Raw genomic sequence first — 25,022 nt, 5'->3', positions numbered from 1 at the left:
CGACGCCATTTCCTCATTTTCTGTCGTATACTTCAGCGCTCGACGATTGTGTTCTGTTTGCAAATCACGTAAGCCTAAGCATGAAAGTTTGGAGTTTGCAAACTTTCATGTTAACGTCTTACGGTAATGTTTATGTCAATGCTTATGTGAATCATTGTGAATAATCCCATTTGGTAGCCTGGGCGCAAACTTCTGTGTTTATGTTACGGTTATGTTTAATTTTCATTGTGAATGGGCCTTAACCCCTAACTGCGTCAGTGTTTGATATTCAGGTGTCTGAAACGAGCGAACTACGTAGTGGTAGCCCATCAGATATACACAAGTGTGGTGTCTACAGCTGGGCAATATAATCATTATAAACGTAGGTTGTTTGGTAACTAGGCCTATAGGTTGTTTATCCATGCCATTTGACTAGCGATTTCACATGGACATCACGAACAACAATGATCTCGAAGAATATCTTAGTGAACATTTCAAACTAAGCTGTGTTCAGCGGCAACCGTCTACCCAGGCAACACTTGTATAGATCTAGATATCTAAGAAATCTCAGCGCAGTTTGTATGCTCTGGGTATCGTAGAGAGAATAAAACGGAAGAGGAGAGAAATGAATTGGAACAAAAGAGGGAAAAGAAACGAAATAGTCACTAGCATAATATATGTACCATCTGCATTCAAAGGAACTATTGTATCTTTCAGTCCTTACTCTTGTAAACAAAGAACTATTATCAGAAGTTCATAAATACCGAGTTTGCCTAGTAACTATGCGCATGGCGCAAGGTCACCATTAAGGAGACAACACAGAACAAACAAAAGAAACACATTCAGTCCAGACGGGATAGAGGCAAAAATTCCACGTTCCTGTCGTGAATCCAACTTCGGTTCACTGGACTTATTAGCTAGGCGGTGGAGAACAAGGAAGAAGAAAACAGAAAGGGAAAGACAGTAGAGATACATCACAGAAAGAATAAAAAGAAGGGATAACAAGCTAAACTATGGCAATGTAATAATTATTATAGTGGTGATGACAATGATGTTGATGTTGATGTTGATAATGACGACAGCAAAGTGAGAACTTCTACGATCATTTCCGCAGTGCTTGGGAAAAGTGACATAAGTCAGTTTCCACAAACCTTTTTTGATAATTTACTGACAACTCACACTGGTTTATGTCGATTTGATTTTTTCTGTATGAATTATTGTAATGGGAGAAATACTTATGTCTCTTTTTCCAAGCGAGCAGATATTCCGTAAGTTGTCAATAAATTATCAAAAAAGGTTTGTGGAAACTGACTTATGTCACTTTTCCCAAGCACTGCAGATTTATCAACTGCAACCTGGTCGGGAATTCAATATTAATTTTGAAACAGATAGAAAATTACATACTGATATCTGTGCACATGGAATTGCCAACAGCGGTAAATAATCATTAAATTTAACTACTGATGATACCAACGCATTTGACGTTTTGAACATCAGAGTCCTAACCAATTATGGAATCATCCAATTAAGGGCTACGTTAGAAAGATTATAATAAATATGCGCAATCATTTGGCTTTGAGTAATCCAATTAGTTTGATCTCGTTGACCTAATTCTGTATCGGCTGTGAAATTAGTAATAATGAAACACACATCTGCGTATTTTTGGAGTGCTGCAATTATGTACATCTTTAACTCTTCAATTTTGATATGTGATATATGGAGCAGTGATAAAGTTCAATATTTATCTATACTTTTAAACTATAGGTGTTAAATCATCATGTTCCATCTCGCTGCTATTTTACGACTAGGGCACTAGACTTAGTTCCGTATTGCTTACCAAACTTATCAAGCTGCACACCATTACGATTTCAAACCTGACTCCAAAAATCTACTACCTATACTTCGTTCCATAATATCTGACACGATGTAAAGATTGCCGGCAGAGAAGGTGAAAAGTATAATTGCTATTAAACCAATGGCAGAGGTCTCATTCCACGCTTGTCTTGAAGTTGGGCGGAGGTCGAACGCTTCAGACCGCTCAACTTCAAGATAAGCGTGGAATGATACCTCTGCCATTGGTTCAATAGCAATTATGCTTCTCTCTCTGTCTGCCGACAATGATTACGTCGCCCGTCAGACATTACGGGACGAAGTATAGGACTATGCATCTTTTAGAAATGTGACACAGAATGTGCACACTAAGTGAATCCTATAATAAGTAAATGAACTGTGAGAGTTTTATAGCCCTACTTTTACTTACGTCTCTATTTTTTCACTATCAGAAGTTCATCAGCTCTGGTGGGTGATTGATATCTTTTCAGGATATTGGACTGAAGGCAGCCTTTTCAGGTCTCACAATTTGCCAGGCATCTGTCTCAAATATTCCGATAACTCCTTTCCCATCGGTGAAGACAACACCAATTTTGTGACGATAAACTTATATGAAACCATTTTTGAGCAAAAAAACAAGATGCATTATATCGCATATTTCATAAGTTTGCAATAAAATAATAGTATGTAATAATTGTGGTATATGTACATGCTGCAGAGATATTTTTGACCCTGGTGGCCAAACAGTGTATTATTTCTTATCTCTGATCTCTATTGGACCTTTTAAAGCAAGTCCCGTTGGCGGAGATCAGCGGAGAGCGGACCACGTGTCTAACTGCGACGAGGTCTCATTCTGGGAACAGAATCAGTGGGGTGAAGCCTAAAGGCTGGTTCACAATAAACCGGGAACGGAAACAAGAACGAGAACGGAAATATTTAAAAAAATAAATGCATTTAAATGTAAGTATTCACATTAAGTATTGTGAATGCTCACATTTAAATATATTTATTTTAACATTATTCCCGTTCTCGTTGTCGTTTCCGTTCCCGGTTAATTGTGAACCAGCCTTAAGTCCCTCTCCGATAGCATTCTACTCACCGGGTGTAGCAGTCTGAACACCGAGCAGGGTCCACCCCTGTCAAATGGATTGTACAGGAACGAGTTGGACTGCACTGCGGCATTTTGTCTTGACGGGCATTGGTTCGACATTAAAGGGCTAATTACGACGTGTCTGCTTGGGAAGCAGATCAGGTTGCAGACTTTTCTTCGTTTGTGGCTGCATTGGTGACTATTATTTATTGAACGTGAAAGAAGATTACTGATGATTCCCGACTTTTGCGTGTTTTGGTGATTGTGCTACGTCTGTCGTCGACTCCTCATACATAGATACGCTCGTGCTATTGTAATGTTAGCATTATTTCATGCGGTGTTCCGGCTGTGTGGATTCACTTCATTATATTGTCACGATGTTTGCCGTCCCGGCGTAGATATTGTTATTGACTATTATGTTTATCTTCTTCCTCATTAACTACATTCCCCTTCAGAGAGAAATCTACTTCCTCACTTAACCTACGATATTCGTATTACATTTTCTTTGGGCCATCAGGCTAGGTATTACTTATATGCTATTATCTCCAAGGTAGTTTAATGCTTCTGTAATTTTATGTGCAGTTCTTTGCCCTCTTTAACTATTTGTTATTTAATTAGTAAGCTTTGTAATTTTAGTTATTTAGTAATACTTTTCACTTTGTTATTGTTTTCTTTAGTTTATTAAATTGTTAAAAAGATGGTGACCTTTTTCTTTATAAGCTTAAGTTTGTTAAGGGGCAACCAAGTACCTTATATGCTCATGGTTCTTCGCTCCCTCCGGGGTTTTGTCCAGGCACTCTGACATGACAATTTATTTCAGTACTGTATGAAACTATAGCTCAATTGACATTCCGTTCCTAACTTCCTCCTTAAAACGAATGTAATTACTGAAGCACAAATAAGTGTGCTATATCTTAAGTTGAGACTTATTTATTCTTTCAAAATGTAACAAACTAACAATTACATCTTCAGAATTTGACTCATTATCAACAATTCCTCACTTTTTATCTACCATTTAGTTTAAATATAATTTGCATGATAAATGCAGGCATCATTGCTTCTTAAATTTTTGGTTATACCTATTTGTTTGTTTTCTATTTGAATATAATTTATATTCGTGGCTTATATTAATCTCTTGAGTATTATACCAGCTGCACTGGAAGTTCGTTAAAACTTTATGCTCTGTCCTACTACGCCGTGTAATAAAACAACGTGGAATAAGATAGATGAACAAAACATCCTACGGAAGGGCTTCCCTTGCAAGTGACGATTTAATCCAGGTAAAGTCAACTCGTCGCTCTCTGAGAACTTATTCTGCTCTCAGAAACGGAAGGCAGTGAATGGAGAACAACATTTTCTGTAATGTTTCTAGATACCTTTAGACTCTTCTGTGTCAGGGAGATTTTACAACTGGACTGAAGAACTGGAATGTACGGAAAGCCTTAAGTGCTACATTTTACAATTTATGTGTGGGATATAATTTTACGAGATACTGGAAGCTTGATTTCAAAAGCAGGGAAACATCCTAAAAAACATGACCGAAAAAGGGATACTGGTCTTATAATCAGCATGATGCAAGGCCATTGTTTATAATAAAGGACAAGCACTGAAATAAGCCACCGATATAGTCCGAGGGTAGCGTGCAGTCGTGACCCGAGTATCTGGTAGCAATTTTTCCCAGATATTCCAACTGTAAGACGATAGTCAGGTAATACTACGACGAATCCTATAACTAATCTCACCAAAATAACGTTTTTTTATCTCAAATTCTATCGACATTATATAACCATGCAGTTGATTCAGAGTCATTAGATATCCAATTCAATCTGAAGTTCACCTAGATTACGATACCACTTCTGTTAAAGCGAAAAATTACTATCAAACTGCATGCTGAATTATGATTTTCTAATTAACAATTTAGATTTATTTTTGCGCATGAAATATTGTCACAATCTGCGTTTGGTTACTTCGAGTACAAGTTAGATGCACATGAATCATAATACGTAGCTTGGAACGGAGAACTCTGACTCGTCTCCCCGCTCCGTTTCGTGTGTTTTACATCTGATTATTCGTATAGGGTAGTAGAGGCACTAAACATTGAGAATGCTACTCACATACAAAATATACTGTCATGTGTATTTAATAAAACAAATATTTATTTAAAGGCATCTTATGGACAACAGATGATTATTTTCACAGTAAAACGAATCTAGATTCTAGATAGGCCTACTTTTTTGTTTCACGATATATTTGTTACCCAAAAAGTAAAAGCCAATGCTTATTATTTTTCGTCTGTTTACATAATTTTTAATATTTAAATTGCACTTTTTAAAATAAATAGATATATTTTATCAAAACCAAATGAGTTTAGAAGTAAATGATATGATCACTTATCCAAAGAATTGTAATTGGAATATTCACAATTAAAATGAGTTAATATTGAAATGTATATAATATATTTCGGCTCTGATGTTTTAACTTTGATCATTTAGAAATGTTTTAGAAATCCATGTATTACCGCCTCTAATGCTAAGTTAAAAAATTATGAGTATGCCTACTTGTTTTACACGTAAACGTTGTAACTGAACACAGGCTATATATGTACACATCTATAAATAAATACATAAATAAATGGTGAAAATTAAAAATAATACAATAAATCATAATAAAAACAAAATTATTTACACTGACTACTTGCTTTACGAGTCTCTATACCAGGCTTGCAGAACTGGGCACCAATTGTAGCATTACGTAACTCATCGGAATAAGTCACTCACCCCTTCTTTCCACACTCGCGTCATTGACTTGGTAGGGGAGGGAATTTGTATTCAGTGTCTATGTTATGTGATTGCGTACGGGCCAAAGATACGTCATTCAACGACAGTGGACTGTGGACGGGGAAACAACGCTTTCCCCAGGCTTTCCACCCCCCCTCTCGCCAGTTCTGTATCCCTGCACTATACATTACAATGAGTGACTTGAACATTTTAAGCATTTCAAAAGAAAAATTTGTCCTTCTTCTTGATTTCTTCTTGATAAAATACGTTTTCTTCTTTTCTAATGAAGTGATCGCTACCAAATAATCCTATTGGAACATTCATTTTCAACCGTCTAGCTTCGTTTTGTTTTGACAGTACATCTTAAGGGTCTACGCTGCGCTATACTCTGTACATACTGTTGCGCGTTGCTTGGAGTCATTAGGTAACCAAACGCAGGTCATAATTGAGCCGTTCAGAGCAAAAGTGGTGTAAGTCAAAATTGGATAATGAGATTTAAAGTAAAAATTCTGTAAAATACAGCGCAAAGTAGCAGTTAATATGTCGTTCTTGCTATCCACTAACCACTAATAGTTAAAATGAAGTGAATATTAATTGCTACTTTGCGCTGTATTTTACAGAATGTTTACTTCAACCCTCATTACCATTCTTGACTTACACCACTTCTGCTCTGAACGGCTCAATTAATAATTTATTCTTATTGTTCTTGAACTGCTGTCTTCACTTACATAAATTCCGTAGCATCAACTCACTTCAAAGAATTAGTTCTTTCATCACTTCCCGAAACGATTCTCGCTCTGTTTCTTAATAGCTTGTAATTAAGTGCTAATTTCAACGTGTCCTAATTATTTTCCGATAGATTTGAATTCCTTTAACTAAATTCTAGAGTTTTAATTATTTACTTTATAGTTGTACAGAATCTAGAGGAGTAGACTATGACGATATTGCAAAAATCGAATTAAATATAATAAAATAAATTACACTTGATCAAAGTTACTCTTAGCAGAAAAAGTTACTTTTAGTCTTCTCTCTGTCTATATGTCTCTGTATAGCAGTTTCTTCTGAACTGTTAAGACAAAAAAATTCTACTCACACTCCGTATCTACAGGTACGAATGACGGAATTCAATCAGAAATCATGTTTATGAAATATCACTTTTAATATAAAATATGAATATATTTATAAAATAATATTTAGTATTATTACTCTAAAATGTTATTAATATCACTTGGAATTCATAGTAAATCATATTTTCAAATTACGTCTACTAATTTCAGGTGTTAAATCGTTTACTTTCTAATTGTAGGCCTACAGAATCTGGAGTTGGCGTACAGCAAAAGTGGAATTAACTGGATTCACTCAGTCTCTGTGGGACTAAGTTAAGTTTCCTGCAGTCAACAGAGCAATGATTTCCTTTTGGGTGATAGTGTTACTAAAATGTATGTTTATCGGTTTACTATATTTCTCGTGTACTCATTAACTTTGCCCATAAGTGCATAGAATCTTAGCGGAAAATTTTCCAGATTTCAAACTTCTTAATTCAGTGAATGATCTTGTTGAAAAATGAGAGAAACTGGAAGTGTATTAGTTAAAAAGTGTAGGAGAAAACGACTAGCTTTTAGCCCAGAAAGCCCTATACAAAATGACTCTTTTTGTAGAAGGTTTTTAAATAAATATATGCACGCTATTTTTATATTCAGCGATAATTATGAATAGAGACCGGAATATTAGCCACTACTCTTTGAACTTAAGTGTGTACGGAATTTGTGCAATGAACCAAGTGACTTGACGAAGGGTAGTGGCGCGTTGTAATGTACGATGCAAAAAGACTACTCCCGCATCAAGAACGGGACTGTGTAGTGTATTATAAAAGAATAAACATAGCCTTTACTGTAAACTTTCAACTTAAAATGTTACTGTTTCACAGGCACTACTCTTAATGAAATTTTTGAGCCTATATTACAACAATCTTGATGTAAAATTTTAACTTAAACATTTTACTGTTTCATAGGTACCGCTCTTATTGTAATATTTAAGTTCATATTACGATAATCTTTGTTGTAAAATTTTAACTTAAAACGCCGATACAACTGTAACACAGACGCTGCTCTGAATGAACTGTTAAATGCAAATTTACAATAACCTTTGCTGTAAAATTTAACTTCACAAACATTGCTAAACTGACGTACCTATACTGTACTTGTTTAGGAGTAAGGAATCTGTTGTAGAATGACCCTGTAGTGCGCGATACTTGTGTTTGTGAGCAGTGTGTCTACTGAAGGACACGTGAAGTAATGTATATCCCGTGCAAATTTATACTGTATTCAATGTTGCTGAACTAAGAAAACTGTCTTTCATTATGAATGACTGTCCGAGAGATTTTGAAATTTTTTAAACCCTTAAATAGGCCAAGAACAACGTGGAGAGGACAGATCCATAGATTGATGAGTGACAGGTCTCTGGAAGGAGATGAATGGCTTGACCGGGAAGATTGGCGAATGGGAATACAGGGTAACCGCTAAATAGTGGAGAAACCCTCAAAAGCAAAAGCAAGCAAATTGGCAAAACTTCATTTCTCACACTAGTTTATTAAACCGTGTCGGACTGTAAAGAAAACAACTATCGCAATGTCCATATTTTATATGTCGTACAATATTATAGTATTATGAAATTTTAATTTTCCTACCAATTTTTTTTTTCTATTGTTCTATTAAAATTATAGCATATAGCCTATTAACCTGTTTTATCCTACTTTATGAATTTAAGCGTTAATAGTTCATTTATTAAATCTCAAGTCAGAATGTCTCGTTATTATGAGTCTTCCGTGAGGTGTCTCTGGTAGGTAGTTCAGAGTGAATGAATAAATTATGCAGCCTTAGATAATTTTTGTTATAAGTGTGAGGGCGCAGAAGTTGGGTATTAAATTAGCCGTGTCACGCTGCCTCTCTCTCCGTAATGTCTCGGCATCGAGAGCAGCTACAGACTTGTACGACCACTCCTTTGATGCAATATTAAAGTGATAATAGATAAACATGATACACTTTGAGTGAACTATAGTGAAAATTGTGTTGTGAGCTGGGACTAATTTTGGAATGCTGCTTGGTATGAAGAATATATTGCATACTCTTGAATAATTATTATTATACTCCGTATTTATCTCATCATGGATCCATACTCTACATTTCTAACCGAAACAAAACTAAAACATTCGAACCAACACAACTGTATTATCATTCCAGAAAGTGGATGACGTGTTCTACGTGCCGTGTATGTCTGATACAGTACATAATTTTTAAATTTTGTGCAGTAAAGTGATCTTTCTAACTCATTTCGTTATTGGTATAGTGATCAAGACAAATACTTTTGGAAAATTTTCTTCGCATTTTATTAATGTTGGTGAAAAGAAATTTTGCTCAAGAGTATACGTAGGATATACACCATAGTTGATATAATTTTTTTTCCTATGTGGTCTATCCTAGCTACAAGATGTACAATAGTGGCAAAAAAAACCGGACCGACCCTTGTAGCTGATACAAAAGAATCCTGTGCTGTGTATTGTGTCAAACTGTGGTAATTTCAATATGGATAGTGAAGCCAGAGGTATGTACTGCTATTTAATGTAAAAATACGCAGTCATCTTTGCCGAATAGAGGTAGAAATGTAATATTGATGCCACATGAAAATAAAACTCTCAAAGTTTTTTCGTCTGTAAGTTTGAGGCACTAAAGGCAACAAAAGACGGTAAGAATCGAACAAATGCAATAAATTCCATTGTTACAATTAATTATTATACAAGACTGATGTATTTTGTGACTAGCATAATTTGAATCTGTGACTCTGAAATCAGCTACCGACCCGGTCCGGTTTTTTTGCCACTACTGTACGCTGTAGTTAATGTGGTTAGGACAAACTTTGTAATTGGTAGTGTGTTGATCTTAATAATTCACAGATAATGGAGGTACATTAGGAAGCTTGATAGAAACATTATAAGATGGATACATGCCGCGACATTTACTATTGGTGTCAAGGCCATGAGCTGGTTCATCCAGCTTTTTCAGAGACTGCACCTACGTCTTTTGCTACTAGTTTTGTAAATTTATATGCCAAATAATTTTGGTGAGAAGTTATGTTATTTCGACAAGTTTTCTTTTCGAATTCTTATAGATAATGACATGATTATTTTTACAGTGTTCCGTATATCATTACTCTGTTTAATTTTATTATCACTGCTCTGATATTAAAATCAAATTAAACAGTATACAAAGTAAAGTCACATCTGGTCTATACAAACATACAGCTAGTTTCTTTTATTCAACACCCAACGCCTGATTAAAAGTATTAATAATTTTCTTATTATTACACTAATTAAAATTTATTTGGAAATTAATGTGTTGATGAAAGTTTATATTTTTCTATCCATTCTTCTTTAAATTTTCAGTTGTACCCCAAAACGTTGACAACTTTACAAGCGAATTGTGAATTATAGGAACCCCACATTTCCATTTGAGTAATACATTTTTCAGGTGACACAAAGAAATAATTATTTTCAAAAGCGTTTGTTATTTTGAACTGACTGTATTTTATTAAAGCATAATAAGTTCTAATGTTTGACATATCTAACTTACATGAACTTTAATTTTTGTCTTTATTATTGTGTGGAAAAAATAATCTGAATTGCCTGGACATGTGGGATTTCTGTAATTGACGACTACAGTAGTAACTTACTTATTTACAAAGGGCTTTTAAGGAACCCGAAGGTTCATTGCCGCCCTCACATAAGCCCGCCATCGGTCCCTATCCTGTGCAAGATTAATCCAGTCTCTATCATCATATCCCCCCTCCCACAAATCCATTTTAATATTATCCTCCCATCTACGTCTCGGCCTCCCCAAAGGTCTTTTTCCCTCCGGTCTCCCAACTAACACTCTATATGCATTTCTGGATTCGCCCATACGTGCTACATGCCCTGCCCATCTGAAACGTCTGGATTTAATGTTCCTAATTATGTCAGGTGAAGAATACAATGCGTGCAGTTCTACGTTGTGTAACCTACAGTAGTAATTTTATTTCGGTAAAACAATTTTTAGGCGAAGAAGCCGGAGAAGCACAATTTATTTTGTGCTTTAAATGTATATTTAAGCCAATAAATTAAAAAAAGTATTACAAACATACAAAAATGCAAAATTATGTGAATAGCATATTTAATTCTTCAGATTTCTTTAATCCAATAAAAACAAAGGAGAGGAAACATACCATTTCTTTAGTTTCTAAAATATTTCACATGTCCTAGATTTGTGCTGTTCTTGTAATTTCCTACAATATAAGTTATTGCCGCTGTGAAATGTGCATTGAGCACTGGACGTGTGGGATTTCTGCACCACTTGAAAGACCAATGTATGCATGAATATTACAATCGTACGGAAAACTGAATTTGAGAGAAATCGTGACTTGTGAGGTTTCTGCAATTCGCGACTGAAGTACGTTACCTATAGTCTTACTCATTGCTTGCGGAAACTGACCCCACCTAGAATTGTTATGTCTTAGGAAATCTTAAAAGTTTCCTAGTCTGTTTAATTACATATCCACGACTTATTTCTGTTACATGCCATTGGTGTCCTGTCCTCGAACGTATCATTTTGTTTTCGTTCTTCTTTTATTGATGAAACAAAATGTATATACCGGTAGGCCTACTGTATGTGTGCAAGTAAGAAAAATATTCATGAATTTCGCAGAGAGATATCCAGAACCCTGCACTGTGCGGAGGTTAAAAATAATGAGATAATAACAGATGATTGCTACACAATAGGAGACAAATAAGGAGGTGGTCCAACTGAACATTTATTTAACATCCCTTCTCATTAAAAAGGATATTTAGAAACGACAATGATATGATATGGCGATCATGGAGCAATGGTTGAATGAAAATTACAAGAATAACCGAAATCATTTAATACATAATTAAACTGTCTGAAATACACAATTGCTTTAGATTATGAAATGCTAAGATTTATGACATTCCTAAACATACGAAGTTTTGTAGAAATACGACGATTAGGAGACGAGCTGTTTAACAAGGATAAACACAAAGAAACGTCTTGTTATGTCCCTGTGTGTGTGGGGGGGGAGGGTGGATATATAGATAGATAGATAGATAGATAGATAGATAGATAGATAGATAGATAGATAGATAGATAGATAGATAGATAGATAGATAGATAGATAGATAGATAGATAGATAGATAGATAGATAGATAGATAGATAGATAGATAGATAGATAGATAGATAGATAGATAGATAGATAGATAGATAGATAGATAGATAGATAGATAGATAGATAGATTTATTGAGCAATATTATGCATAAAGATGTATTATATTATCAGAATTTTCTCTTAAATCCAATGCACGGGTCTTCTGACCGTACGTGCTGTGTAAAACAAGTGCTAATTTGTAGGTTCCCCTCCCCTCACCTATGATTGTATGTATGTATGTATGTATGTATGTATGTATGTATGTATGTATGTCTATGTATCTATGCATGTATAAAATAATCATATATACAGTATGTGTACGTATGAATGTACATAATGTAATGTACGTATTGGTACGTGCGTACCAGTACAAGCATATAATCGATATTACAGTATTCGAGTGACAGTGCCCTCAACATGATGAGGAGTGACACTACACAGAGAGTAGCCGGTATGGGTGGGGTTATCATGCTGCTCTTTGTGGAACAGAGCACTATTCTGTGAGAGCGTAAAAAGGCAGGAACAGCAGCTGTGCTTTAATGTGAAGTGAGTGACTTTGGGGGGACTAAAAGGGAATGATATATGTACCTTGAGCATCCAATTAGTCTATTTCTTTCTGCCATTAAAAGCACCCCAGCATGAACGCAGGGGCGCAAGTAATCCCCATCTTGAAAGTGACTGGTCAGATAAAGCTTACAACGATTCTATCGCTACCGTCTGATCTGAGGTGAGACGGTGTTCAAATTACGTCCTGCTATTGAAATTTATTTCTTAATTTTTATACTATATATTTTACGGAGACGACATTTTTATCCTATAATTATACAATGCGAAATAACAGTATCTACGAGATTTTAAAATTGATATACTTTATGGAAACATTTTCGAATTTAACAGTTTGTGATTCGTGTAGTACTATGTAGTCGGGTTTAGAATTTGATGATCAGAGATCCGTTCTAAAAGTCATATATTTTACGAAAGAATTTGAAAAAAAAAAAAAACATTGTGACAATAATAATTGTAATTTTGATTCACTTATTTAAACTTCGTACTTGCTAATAAAATATCTTAAAATAAATCACTGGCTACTGGCAGGATGGTCCCGGTTTCAATCTCAAATGGTAATGATGACAGACGACATTAATTGGATCATATGTAAAGACTAAGAGGAGGGCGGAAAATAGGAAAGACTATGCTGGGTTTGCAGTGAAAGACCTGTCCTTGGGTAAAACACTATGAATGAATTAGTGAACTTATGTGCACTGGAATATCATAGGTAAAAATGGCAAAGTCCGAGCTCTAGACTACTCGTTAGTTTAGATATTATGTTACGCTGTTACGAAATATGCGAGCAATCAAATCATATACTGTCTCTTTGTTGTGCCTCATTTGAAAGTGGGCACAGTCAGCTCTTTACATTATGTTATTAAGTATCCCTATATAGATACGGGTGAATACATTTTGATGCGGAATGAAAAAAAAAAAGATCATTTTCTTACTCCACCTGTTGTGAATCTCCTCACTATGCTGGATTCACACGTTATGTGGAACAAAACAGTAAAATACGTCGTCCTCTGCTTACTTCATAGTAGCTAAAATTAAAAATTATGGTTTATTTAACGACGCTCGCAACTGCAGAGGTTATATCAGCGTCGCCGGTGTACCGGAATTTTGTCCCGCAGGAGTTCTTTTACATTCCAGTAAATCTACAGACATGAGCCTCTCGCATTTAAGCACACTTAAATGGCCATTTATCTGGGCCGGGATCGAACCCGCAACCTCGAGCACAGAAGGCCAGTGCTATATCGACAACGCTACCGAGGTCAACAGCTAAAATTAATTTCCATTGAGAATGTTGTTAGGAGACACCGTGTGGCCCTCTTCTTACAAATTATTATTCAAAACTCGTCCTTAAGTTATATTACTACGATGTGTTGTTACGATATATCGCCATGGAAATACATTAAAAGATGATATTTAAACTCTCGTCTCTTCCCTTCATCTCAAGCAAGCCTGGGAGTTAATAATTCAATTGAGTCACTGCAGACCACCCCTTAACTCCCCAATTCACCTCCCCCTGCTGAGACAGTAATGTTTCGGTGCGGTACGAGCATGCAGGAAGGTCAGTGACGGATTGTATCTGGAGCCACCATAGCTTTTACGAACTTTCGGCTCTTGCTGGTAGCCTAAAATCCACCAACGATGCACAGAGCCTTACTCTGCGTTTTTGTACAAGGCGGTGTAAGCGAAAAGGGCTTGAGCGATAGTTTCTCCGTTCCTTTCACTTCCCCTCTTATGCCCAAGCTGATCTAAAGTTTATCACTTCGTTACTTCTACGTCACTTGTAATATTTTGATTTTTTTCCACGTCTCAGTTGGTGCTTCGACAGATTGCTTTTGGTATACTTTTACTATAACCTGAACTGCAGTACTTACGGAGGGATGCTCCCCCTTGACATTCTGCAGAGCCTTGTTCTGTGCTGCGGTGGGCGTCTTCACCTCTGGGACGGAGCCGGACGCACCCCCTGACCCCGCGGGGGACTTGCTCCCGGGCGTCCCGGCAGTTCTGAAACAAAGCAATACACATTCATTTTCCCGACTCTTGCTGAAGTTAACAAAACTAGCTAGACTCCAAATGACGTTCATATTTATAATTGGAGATACGCTTGGCATAAAACATAACGCGAATTACGTAAGACACATCGCATATATTAGTCTGGGCTGCTTTCCAAAACCAAACGGTTAAGGCTGGTCCACAATAAACCGAGAACGGAAACGAGAACGAGAACGGAAACAACGAGAACTAAAATAATGTTAAAATAAATGTATTTATGATCGACCATGCCGAAATGTAGTAATTATACACCTGGTAGTAGCCCTTTAATGCACCTCATTAAAGTACCGGTACACCTATTCATTAAAGTTCAGGTGTTCAGCCAATGACACATCACCTTTGTACTGTTATAAAACCGCAAGCATCGATTATTCTCGGATATGCAATCGAAAGACAATTAGCGAAAAGTCACGGAGGCTGGAAATCCAATACTGTCGCAGAAGGTTATGTTCTGTTACTATAATAATTAGCGTTAATTGTAAATAATATTCAAATAAATTCAATTTGTCATCTCGTTTTTCAATTCTAAATCAATTTCCAGGTTATATTAAAGTCAATGACATTCGGCCTCGGAAAAAATCAATACTTTCGCGTCTGCGCACATCTCACAATTCAGTTCGCTACTCACATAACATAACATGACCTACTTTTGCATAATTTCAAGTTAGAAATATAAAAAGTAGTATGAAACTTGCCTATAATGGTAATTAAGACGCTCGTTTCATAAACAAACATACTTGCGTCTTAATTACTACCATTATAGGCTCGTTGCATAATGTACTATTAAATGTGAGCATTCACAATTAACTATTAACTATTGTGAAGGCTCACAATTAAACACATTCATTTTAACATTATTTCCGTTCTCGTTGTCGTTTTCGTTCCCGGTTTATTGTGAACCAGCCTTTATTGTTAACGAGGATTCAAGTAAATGTACATACATATATACTGAACATACACACTATAAATACATTACATACTGTACTGTACATACTACAACACGCAGTACATACTATGCATACAGTAAGTACATAGTACTTCATTATTATTAATTGGAGTCAATTAAATACATTTATTAGTCATGAAATTAGTTATAGTATCAATTATTCTTTTGTTTAGACAGCAACATATTGAAAATTTAACTATAATTTCAGTTTTATTCGGAATTAAATTTTTCAGACTGAGATTGCGAATACGTACTACCGCAAAATTTTTACCTAAGAATTCTATCACAAGTCACTACCTCCTGATTTCATCATGGAATTTCCAAATCCCTTTAAATAATATTTTCGTTTCAGTCGAAATAATATCACAATAAAACCTAATTGATTACAAGAGAAGGCGTAAAGCTCTATTTATTGCGCATAACCCTTCTGTTCACAATGTACGTACAGGCAGAAGCTAATCCTCCAGGTAGAACGTTTTCATCTATTCTGAACAAATGAACTAGGGAAATTCTGAAACATCTCTCGTTAAAATGAAAGATAAGAAAATGAAGCTGTTCAACATATGTCTAATTTACAAGTTACATAGGGTCCAAGTTACAAGTTACATGGATGTCCAAGATATAGACTATTCGTCCCAAAGGGAAATGTCCGAGATAGAGGGGTGTCTAGAATGTAGAGGTATCCAACTTGAGGGGTTTTTCGGTACATATTTATGTTAAGAACTGTTCTTAACTTGAAATTAATTATAGTAAGAACTCAAGGAAACTTGTACAATGTGGATTAAAACATTTTCATAGTTGGTTTCGGAAAGCGAGGACTTATTATTGTTAGTAAGAAATGAACATGCACATTGTGGGACAAACAAATTTTATTATGTAGTTGCGTGAAGTTGTTGACAAAGAAAATTTTGTAAAAATTTTCAGGATGGAACAAGACAAGGTATAGGCTATTAATGACTTACAGATTGGCTGCTAGGAAAAGAGAACGAAAGAAAGAAAGAAAGAAAGAAAGAAAGAAAGAAAGAAAGAAAGAAAGAAAGAAAGAAAGAAAGAAAAAAGAAAGAAAGAAAGGATAAGGTAGAGAAATGAATGGCTACTATACTGAATGTTGGTCTGTTAATTGGATAGTTGGTCGGTTGGTGGGTTGATCGGTGGATCCGTCAGTCGGTCGAATGACCGAGTGAATGAATGATTGTTAATTGCTGAATGGATACATGAATAATTTGGTGTAAGTATCAATTAATTTATTGCGAGTAGAATAATCGGACCGGTGTTTGACGAGGGCACAACGGATTATGAAAGATGTAATAACACGTTAATTTCGTTCTTGAATCACAATTGACAGTAAGGCCTTTTGGTTATTTCGTGCAATACAACATATTGTCATATACGAGTATTTCCCAAATACAAGGTAGGAATGATAACCATTATTTCACAGTTCTTGGTGGAAACTAACATAAGTGAAGAAATTGATAGAAAACAATTAGTATGGTGTGGACATAAGTGGAGGTTGGGAAGTGAGAGATTGCCCAAAATTGCATTGAATTTGAGGCCTACACAAGGAAGAAGACGAGAAAGACCAAGAGTGAACAGATATGGTGATTTATAGAACATTAGCCTATGTAGAAGGAGTTCGACTTCCGAAGGAGCGATAACCTAAGGCGGCTTTCGACCGCCTGCTCTCTGGCATTATTGCTACATGACTCTTCCAGTTAGCTCTGTATTCATGTAAGACATCAATCACGGGTTTAACTTCCATTTCTCCAACAATATTCTCGTTTCGTTTTTTACACCAAACTGTTTATCCTGCTGTTTTCCTCGTGAATCTCATTTCGTTAGTTGTTATTCTATTTATATCCCTCTTCGTCATTGTCCTGGCTTCAGAACCATTGGCTAGAGTAGGTCTTGCCAAGATGTATACTTTTAATCTTGTATGGCGATGTATCGGTGTTGGCTTAAAAACTGAGTCTGCTATTCATAGACATTTCGCTAGCCCACACTACGAGCGTGCTAAACTAGCCCCGGCTATCGACTGATTACTTGTACAGGATTCATATCATATCATATCATATCATATCATATCATATCATATCATATCATATCATATCATATCATATCATATCATATCATATCATATCATATCATATCATATCATATCATATATCATATATCATATCATATATCATATCATATCATATCATATCATATCATATCATATCATATCATATCATATCATATCATATCATATATCGCTAACTCTGGTTTATGAATACGAAAAACGTTAGTTCGCCGATCATCCACCGGAAGCCCGCTCTAAGAATGTCTATGAATACGGCCCTGAGTTACTAATTTCTATGACTTCTACAAAATATGTGGTTTTGAAATTTATATATTTTCTCGTTCATATGAGATATACAAAAAGTACAAATGGATGAAATGCAAAAAGAGGAGAATAAAAAATATAAGTAGTAAGATAAGATCACAATGGGCACAGAAAGTACTAATACAATATATTGACTGCCTAATATATTGGTAATTAAATAGAATGACTAAATATCTATAAATGGGCTAAGTAACTGATTGTAAAAATATCAAGAGAAATAAAACTAACAATTTATAAACATTTGCAATAAGTTAGTGTACTAAGTTTACTGCATTGCACTCTACGCAAGAGAAAATGCTTAATAAATTTGTTTTTGAATACTGTTAAATTCCGACAGTCTCTGATGTCAATGGATAGGACATTCAACAAGCGTAGTAGCGGGATTGTGTGTGATGATGGATATTTATGTCTTGTGTTTTATTATTTTATTTTAACGTGTATAATTTATGTTATTGGGGTCATAGGAAGATTTAATTATATTTATACGTTTATTTATGGGAAGCTGATCTATTTTTGTTCATTATGCGATTAAATTACGTTAGAAATGTCAGGTGTAATTATGAAGACTTTTAACTCGCACTCAAATCCCACTACTGTCGGTGACTCAGGAGAAGACGAGAGCGGACTGAGGAGGAAGGGATGTGAACAGATAACGTATGACAACACGTGCAATGTTTGTACTGCAGTAATCGGAATCATTAAGTCTCCTTCTGTTCACCTTAGCTTTAATTTCCATACGCATTGTTACTCATGTTCCCTGCACGAGTAATAACCTGGCTACTGGGATGCTTATCTGAGCGATGTTTATAATAATCAACAGCGATAGTCAAGAAGGTCACATTATTTCCGCTCGTCTTCTCCTGAGTAACGGACAGTACTAGTTCTAGAATCATCAGTAGCTGTTACCGGTATTCAATCTTAGAATGAAGATTGATTATTCAAGTTTTCAAGCGGCAACCACGATAGAGAGGCACATTATGTATTGCATAATTCGTAAAAAAAGACATTAACTGTAACAAATTTAATGTACTGCGACATTAAGATATTTATCATTCCCATGAATATAGGGACGTCGCTGAAGATATGATGAAAATGATTAATAATTATAAAAAAAAAATTTAAAACTATAAGTAATCCAAAATTTTACTAAAATATTAAAAATCTAACTAGAAGTTATAACACTACAATTTTAACAATTCTAAAAGTTTATTTGTGGTTATTATTTATTTGTTTTAACTCTATCTCGTTCGTAAGTTTTCTGCAGAAGTCTTAGTAATGTCAATATTTGGGAGCACATATAGATGTGAACAGTTTTTTTTCACAAATGAATCTCAACGAAGCTAGCCGAAGGACGCATTTGACAGAGAATATTTTCCAGTGAAACTGAGATTGGAAGAATTATTTCTAGAGAACATCACAAAAATTTAGAAGAAAGAAACTTTCACGGTTAAGGACAAACCCGGATGTTTGTATATGTATGTAAAAACAAATGAGATTTGAATTATTTTAGATTTTAGTTTGAATATATAAAAAATTTGAAAAGGTATCAGGAAATAGCCTATTGAGCACTTATTCATGATTGGGTAAGTGTCATTCATAATATAGTAGCCTAATATTTCATATTGTTTGTGTTATAAACTAAATTAATTTTTATTAAGAATTTTTGGCGCGTATACCTCAAAGAAGTATTATATAACATGATTTTCAAAACATCATAATCATCATCATCCTTCACGAATTAGGCCTTTGTAGACCTGTTTCGACCCCATCTAGCAGTCTTCTAAAAGGTCTTCCTGGTCGACGATGTCCTCTAGGTTTATACTGCATCATAATTTTTGGGATTCTTGAATTTTCCATTCTTCTTACATGATCTAGCCAATTGAATTTGTATCTGCTGATTTTTTCTTCTACTGACTCTACTTCTAATTGTTCTAAAATTTCTTCATTCCTTTTTCGGTCTAAAAGAGTATATCCTGCTGTCCTCCTGAAAAATTTCATTTCCATTGTTTTGATTCTGTTCATGTCTTTTTTCTTTAATGTCCGAATTTCGCTTCGTATAAAAGGAAGGGTAATGCTAGTGTATTATATTTTTTTATTCTTGTAGATTTTTGTACTAATTTAGCTTTTAATGTATTGTTTATTATTCCTACAATGTGTAAATTTGGTAATTTTCTTGTTCACATCTTTTTCATTTTGATAAGATATTTCACAACCCAGATAATTGAAATTTTGCACTTATTCGAGGCATTGGTTATTGTGTATTATCTTACTTCTGACTGGGTATTGTCCTAAAAATGCCATTACTTTTGATTTTTGTGCTGAAATTTCCATCCCAAAATCTTTTAATATTTTATTTAATGTATATAATCCTCTTTGTAAATTATCCTCTGAATTGGAAATTATGACTTGATCATCGGCATAGAGTAAGGTATTTAATGTTAGAGCACTGGTTATTTTGATTCATGATGTGTAGATGTGGTTCCATTTTAAAATAATTTCATTTATATAAATATGAAATAAAGTTGGTGATAGTGGACAACCTTGTCGAACTCCATTATTAACTAATTTTCTTTCGGATATACAGTTATTTATTTTGACACTTATTTTGCTGTCTATGTAGATTTCTATTATATTTTGTAACAGAAAATTTGGAATATTTTTATCTTGTAATATGTCGAATAAAAGGTCTCTTCGGACTTTATCAAAAGCTTTCACAAAATCAATAAAAGCTATATGGGTTTCTAAATTAAATTCTCTTCTTTTTTCTAACAATAGTTTGATACTAAATAATGGATCTACACATGATCTTCCTTTTCTAAAGCCATTTTCCCACTCTTGAAGGAAAGTTTCAGCATGTTTTTTTAAATTTTATTTTAATCCAAGCAGTATAAGGATTTTCGAAACATAAAATTCATAAATAAATGATCCCAATACGACTATATGTAACCTAGTATTAACTTGTGGTAAACACTATTGTAATACCTTACTTCCTGTACAACATACACCTATGACTATTTCTCCTAATGCAGCGACTCTCCCTCACACCAGAACGCTGCAAAGTGCAATCTGATAGTACTGTATTTCGTAACCGTGCCCGTGTCCTTGACATGTCTGGCTTAGAGGGAACACAAACGTGCTTGGTGTAAGTGATCTGTATTTACCGATGTGTTTGTGCAGGTGTTAAGGTGATAGTGTTGGGTAAAGTAAAGGGAAACTATTATAACATTGAGTGCTATAATATGAAATGTTTAGTTTGAGTATATTGTGTTGCAAGATCTTTTAGGAAGAGCTGTAAAAACCTATAAACGTTGTATTATACTGATTTATTTACTTCCCATAGTATTCGTACATCGCTTCACAGCTAGAATATATAACATGTCAACAAAATCGTGGTGGTGGTGGTGGTGGTGGTCCCTTCAGCACGTCAGCTCGACAGTGCATCCCGAATTATGGGATGAATGAGACTGAGGTGTACAAGCCCACTCGCTCACCCAATGGCCCAATCTTAATACTACTACAAAGTCATAATTATAGTTACAGTCTACAGTATCTAGTTAAAAGTCATAATTATAGTTACAGTCTACAGTATCTAGTTAAAATATATACAGAAGAGTTTTCAAATATACTAATACAATACAAGGGGTTAATATCGATATTCAATATAAGACAGATGTATTCTTGCAGCGTTGTTGAATGTTATAAATTCGTCTACAGAATAGAAGGCGTGAGAAATTAGGTAGCCTACTTCTTTAATTTGGCTCTTAATAATCTTAGATTTTGAGTCTGATTTTTTATATCCATAGGAAATTTATAAAAAATGTTTACAACCATATAACGCACTTCTTTTTGATAGCAAGATAGACTTGCCGATGGAGTATGAAAGTCATTTTTGACGAGTATTTATGCTATGCTATTTAGTATTTATAGATTTAGAGAAAGCATATGACAGTTATGTTTTTTATTTAACGACGCTCGCAACTGCAGAGGTTATATCAGCGTCGCCGGTGTGCCAGAATTTTGCCTCGCAGGAGTTATTTTACATGCCGGTAAATCTACTGACATGAGCCTTTCGCATTTAAGCACACTTAAATGTCATCGACCTGGGCCGAGATCGAACCCGCAACTTCGGGCAGAGAAGGCCAGACTCTACCGACTGCCCCACGAAGGCCGACCATATGCCAGTGTACCTCTCCGGCGCCGGGATTTGAGCATCAGCACGTAGAACTGAAAACCCGGGTTCAAATCCCGGCGCCGGAGAGAATTTTTCTCCGTTCCATTACTCTTTCATCGTATGATGACGCAGAATATCTGCATGGAAATATCATATGTACTTCGGTACATTAAAATAATATATACTTTTAATAAGGGCCTAGTAATTAAATAAAGATTGGGGAACGGATTATTATACACTGAAAGGTAGAGATGATGTTTCAAATAGGCTACTTGATTGTTTATACATATATAACAGTTGCCAAAGTAGATAAAAGTTCAGTCAGATATAAACAACTATGGCGATTCAAGGCTGCTTGACGTTCGGAACTACCGGAGTAATCAATCTTGACGTCTCGAAACACGTACAAGCAGTATTTACGTCAACGACGCGACGTATAGAACATTGTCGTGCAGGTTTTCGGCTTTGCGGGCGCTGTTGGTCTTGCTTTTTCGATCGTTGTTCACCTCTATTATAAAAGTATGGTTAAAAACGAAAATGTCATAGAATGGGAATATGGACAGTATCTACATACTGTAATTCGCTCTTCAGGTTATTATAAATCAGGACGGGGAAGATACCAATTATATGTGTAACCAACTATCACAGAAATATAGGAAATGGGATCTAAAAGTAATCGAAAGAAACGCAGATTTGGATGACTTATATATTGATGGAATGAAAATAAAAAAGTGAATGCATTTTGCTATTTAAGTTTAATTCTAGAGAAAGGAAGGACATCAGATACGGAAATTGCAAAAAGAATTAGTAATGAAGGAAAGTGGTTAGTGTGCTGAACTCGATCCATTGGAGTAGGAATACATAATATAAATAAAACCTAACAGGTGATATTAAATTTAATCCTACATAGCATAATATTACACGGCGTAGAAACCTGAACAATGAATGCTCAACATAACAAGCAACTAAGGACAATTGAAATGAATTTTTTTAAGAAGAGCTTCCAGAAAATTAAGAATAGAAACAATACGAAATACAGAGATTCGACGAATAATGGAGGTGGAAGAAGATATATCTACAATAGTGGAACAAAAGATGACCATAGTACGGACATTTACAAGGAATGAGAATGGAGAAGATTCCTAAATTAATATACGACGGGAAATAGAAGGAAGAAGACCATGTGGAAGATCAATGACTACTTGGAGACACTATATTAAATATTCTCTACATAATTTTAATCTATCAGAAGAATATGCACGAGATAAGAATGTTTGGAGAGACAAGTTAAGATAGCAAATTAGTTTGATTGAAAAGAAATCTTAGTATTAAGGAAAATCTCTATTAAGAAAATTATTGCCTGTTGTATATACAAAGTTTTACGTTAATATCATTTGCATCAGGATTAAGTTAAATACTTTGAAACTCGTGAAAGGTAAGTATAATGAGAAAGTGCGTATCCTCTTCGTGATGTTCATTTTTCGGTCTTAGAAGATTTGCAACTCTTGTCTTCTAGATTAAAAAATTCTTTACCAAATACTAATGTCAGAAGAGCGGAAAAGTTATACAACTTTAAGTTTATAGCTTTTTACTTTGATATGCTTTAAAATATAAAATTATATTAATATTTATAAACTTTAATTGCCTTTATAAGTTAGAGACATTATTAAAATTCAGTTGACCTTAAAAATGCGTAATAGTCTGACTTGCCATAAACATATAATATGTAGGCGTTGTCACTTTGTTACAGTCAATGCCTTATTTCCTCTTCTCGACTTAGCTATAAGATTTCTCATCTAACAACGTCATGGTCGTCTGTAAAATTCTAATGATGAATGGGTTTTAATTAAAGAAGCTGTCACCAGCAGATTATATTGGTGACATTGGAATAATTTCAGGGAACTTGTGAAAAAAGTGTTTGACGAGAATAAAAAATTCCAGAGCAATTGTTAGCAGACGGTCGATCTTGGAAATAATTTTTACTTTAGAACCACACTCTGTTCTGTCAAAACTTCTCAAAAAGAGACGGAGAAGAAAGGTCGAAGTGAGAAATTGAGACGTGGTTATATATATTTTTGAAAGTGGTGGTAGCTTAACACTTATAAGGTATACAAAAAATATTCGCGTTATATAATACACAATTGAAGATAATATTAAAATGGATTTGAGGGAGGTAGGATATGATGCTAGAGACTGGATTAATCTTGCTCAGGTTAGGGACCAATGGCGGGCTTATGTGAGGGCGGCAATGAATCTCCGGGTTCCTTAAAAGGCAGTAAGTAAGTAAATATATTATACACAATTACACTAAATATGTTTTATTTTCTGACACGGAATTTCAGGTTTTTGCAGTTATTTTGATTCCCTTTCGTATTTTGCAAACTTACGAAATATTCCCCAATTTTTCAGAACTACTAGAGATTTTACACTCAAGGTTGTTACTTCAAGGAACTGAACAAAAGTCGGGTTTCCTTTGTCCAGTTGATTGGAATGGCTAAGCATACTTAATGAACCTCAGTAATTAAGTGCAGTTTTCCCATCTAGATCTATACCTATCGGTAGTGAAGATAGTACAGTTTTGAACAAGGTACAGTTCTGAACGAAATAAAACTTCGACCCATACTGCTATTTAAAACATTGTCACTTATGATATCAATATTTGATTTGGACAATTATTTGTTTATAATATCTGTATGTAAGTGTGATTTACTTCGCCGTTCATGTAATCAGAAAAAGACATTTTCTTCCCCAAATTAAGTGATCAAAAAAAAAATGTTCTGTTACAAAGCTGCTCATAATTTTTACTTGTGTTACTTCGTTATATTAATTATAATAGATTTCTGTGTGATAACCTCTAACTCTGCAGTTCTCTATAAATCATATTTCCAAAATTAGGGAAAAAACCTTCGCTATGGAATTAACATTTTCCAAGCATCGAAGCATACTGTATATAGTAATATAGGGTTGACAAATCACGGATTC

The 25,022-nt window shown here is 34.8% G+C and overlaps 1 protein-coding gene across 2 annotated transcripts in view; it reads right to left on the bottom strand.

The window, feature by feature from the left end:
* Window positions 1-25,022, bottom strand: part of LOC138706130 (synaptotagmin-7-like) — a 531,126-nt gene that overhangs the window by 111,346 nt on the left and 394,758 nt on the right. For both annotated transcript variants that reach the window (XM_069835119.1, XM_069835118.1), the window contains one exon: window positions 14,363-14,492. In XM_069835119.1, the coding sequence (XP_069691220.1) occupies window positions 14,363-14,492 (130 nt within the window). The remainder of the gene's footprint in view (window positions 1-14,362; window positions 14,493-25,022) is intronic.

This window comes from Periplaneta americana, chromosome 9 (genome assembly GCF_040183065.1).
Source record: "Periplaneta americana isolate PAMFEO1 chromosome 9, P.americana_PAMFEO1_priV1, whole genome shotgun sequence".
Taxonomy (NCBI): Eukaryota; Metazoa; Arthropoda; class Insecta; order Blattodea; family Blattidae; genus Periplaneta; species Periplaneta americana.
The sequence above is the reverse complement of the archived record's forward strand: the minus strand, read 5'-3'. Positions and strand labels throughout refer to the sequence as shown.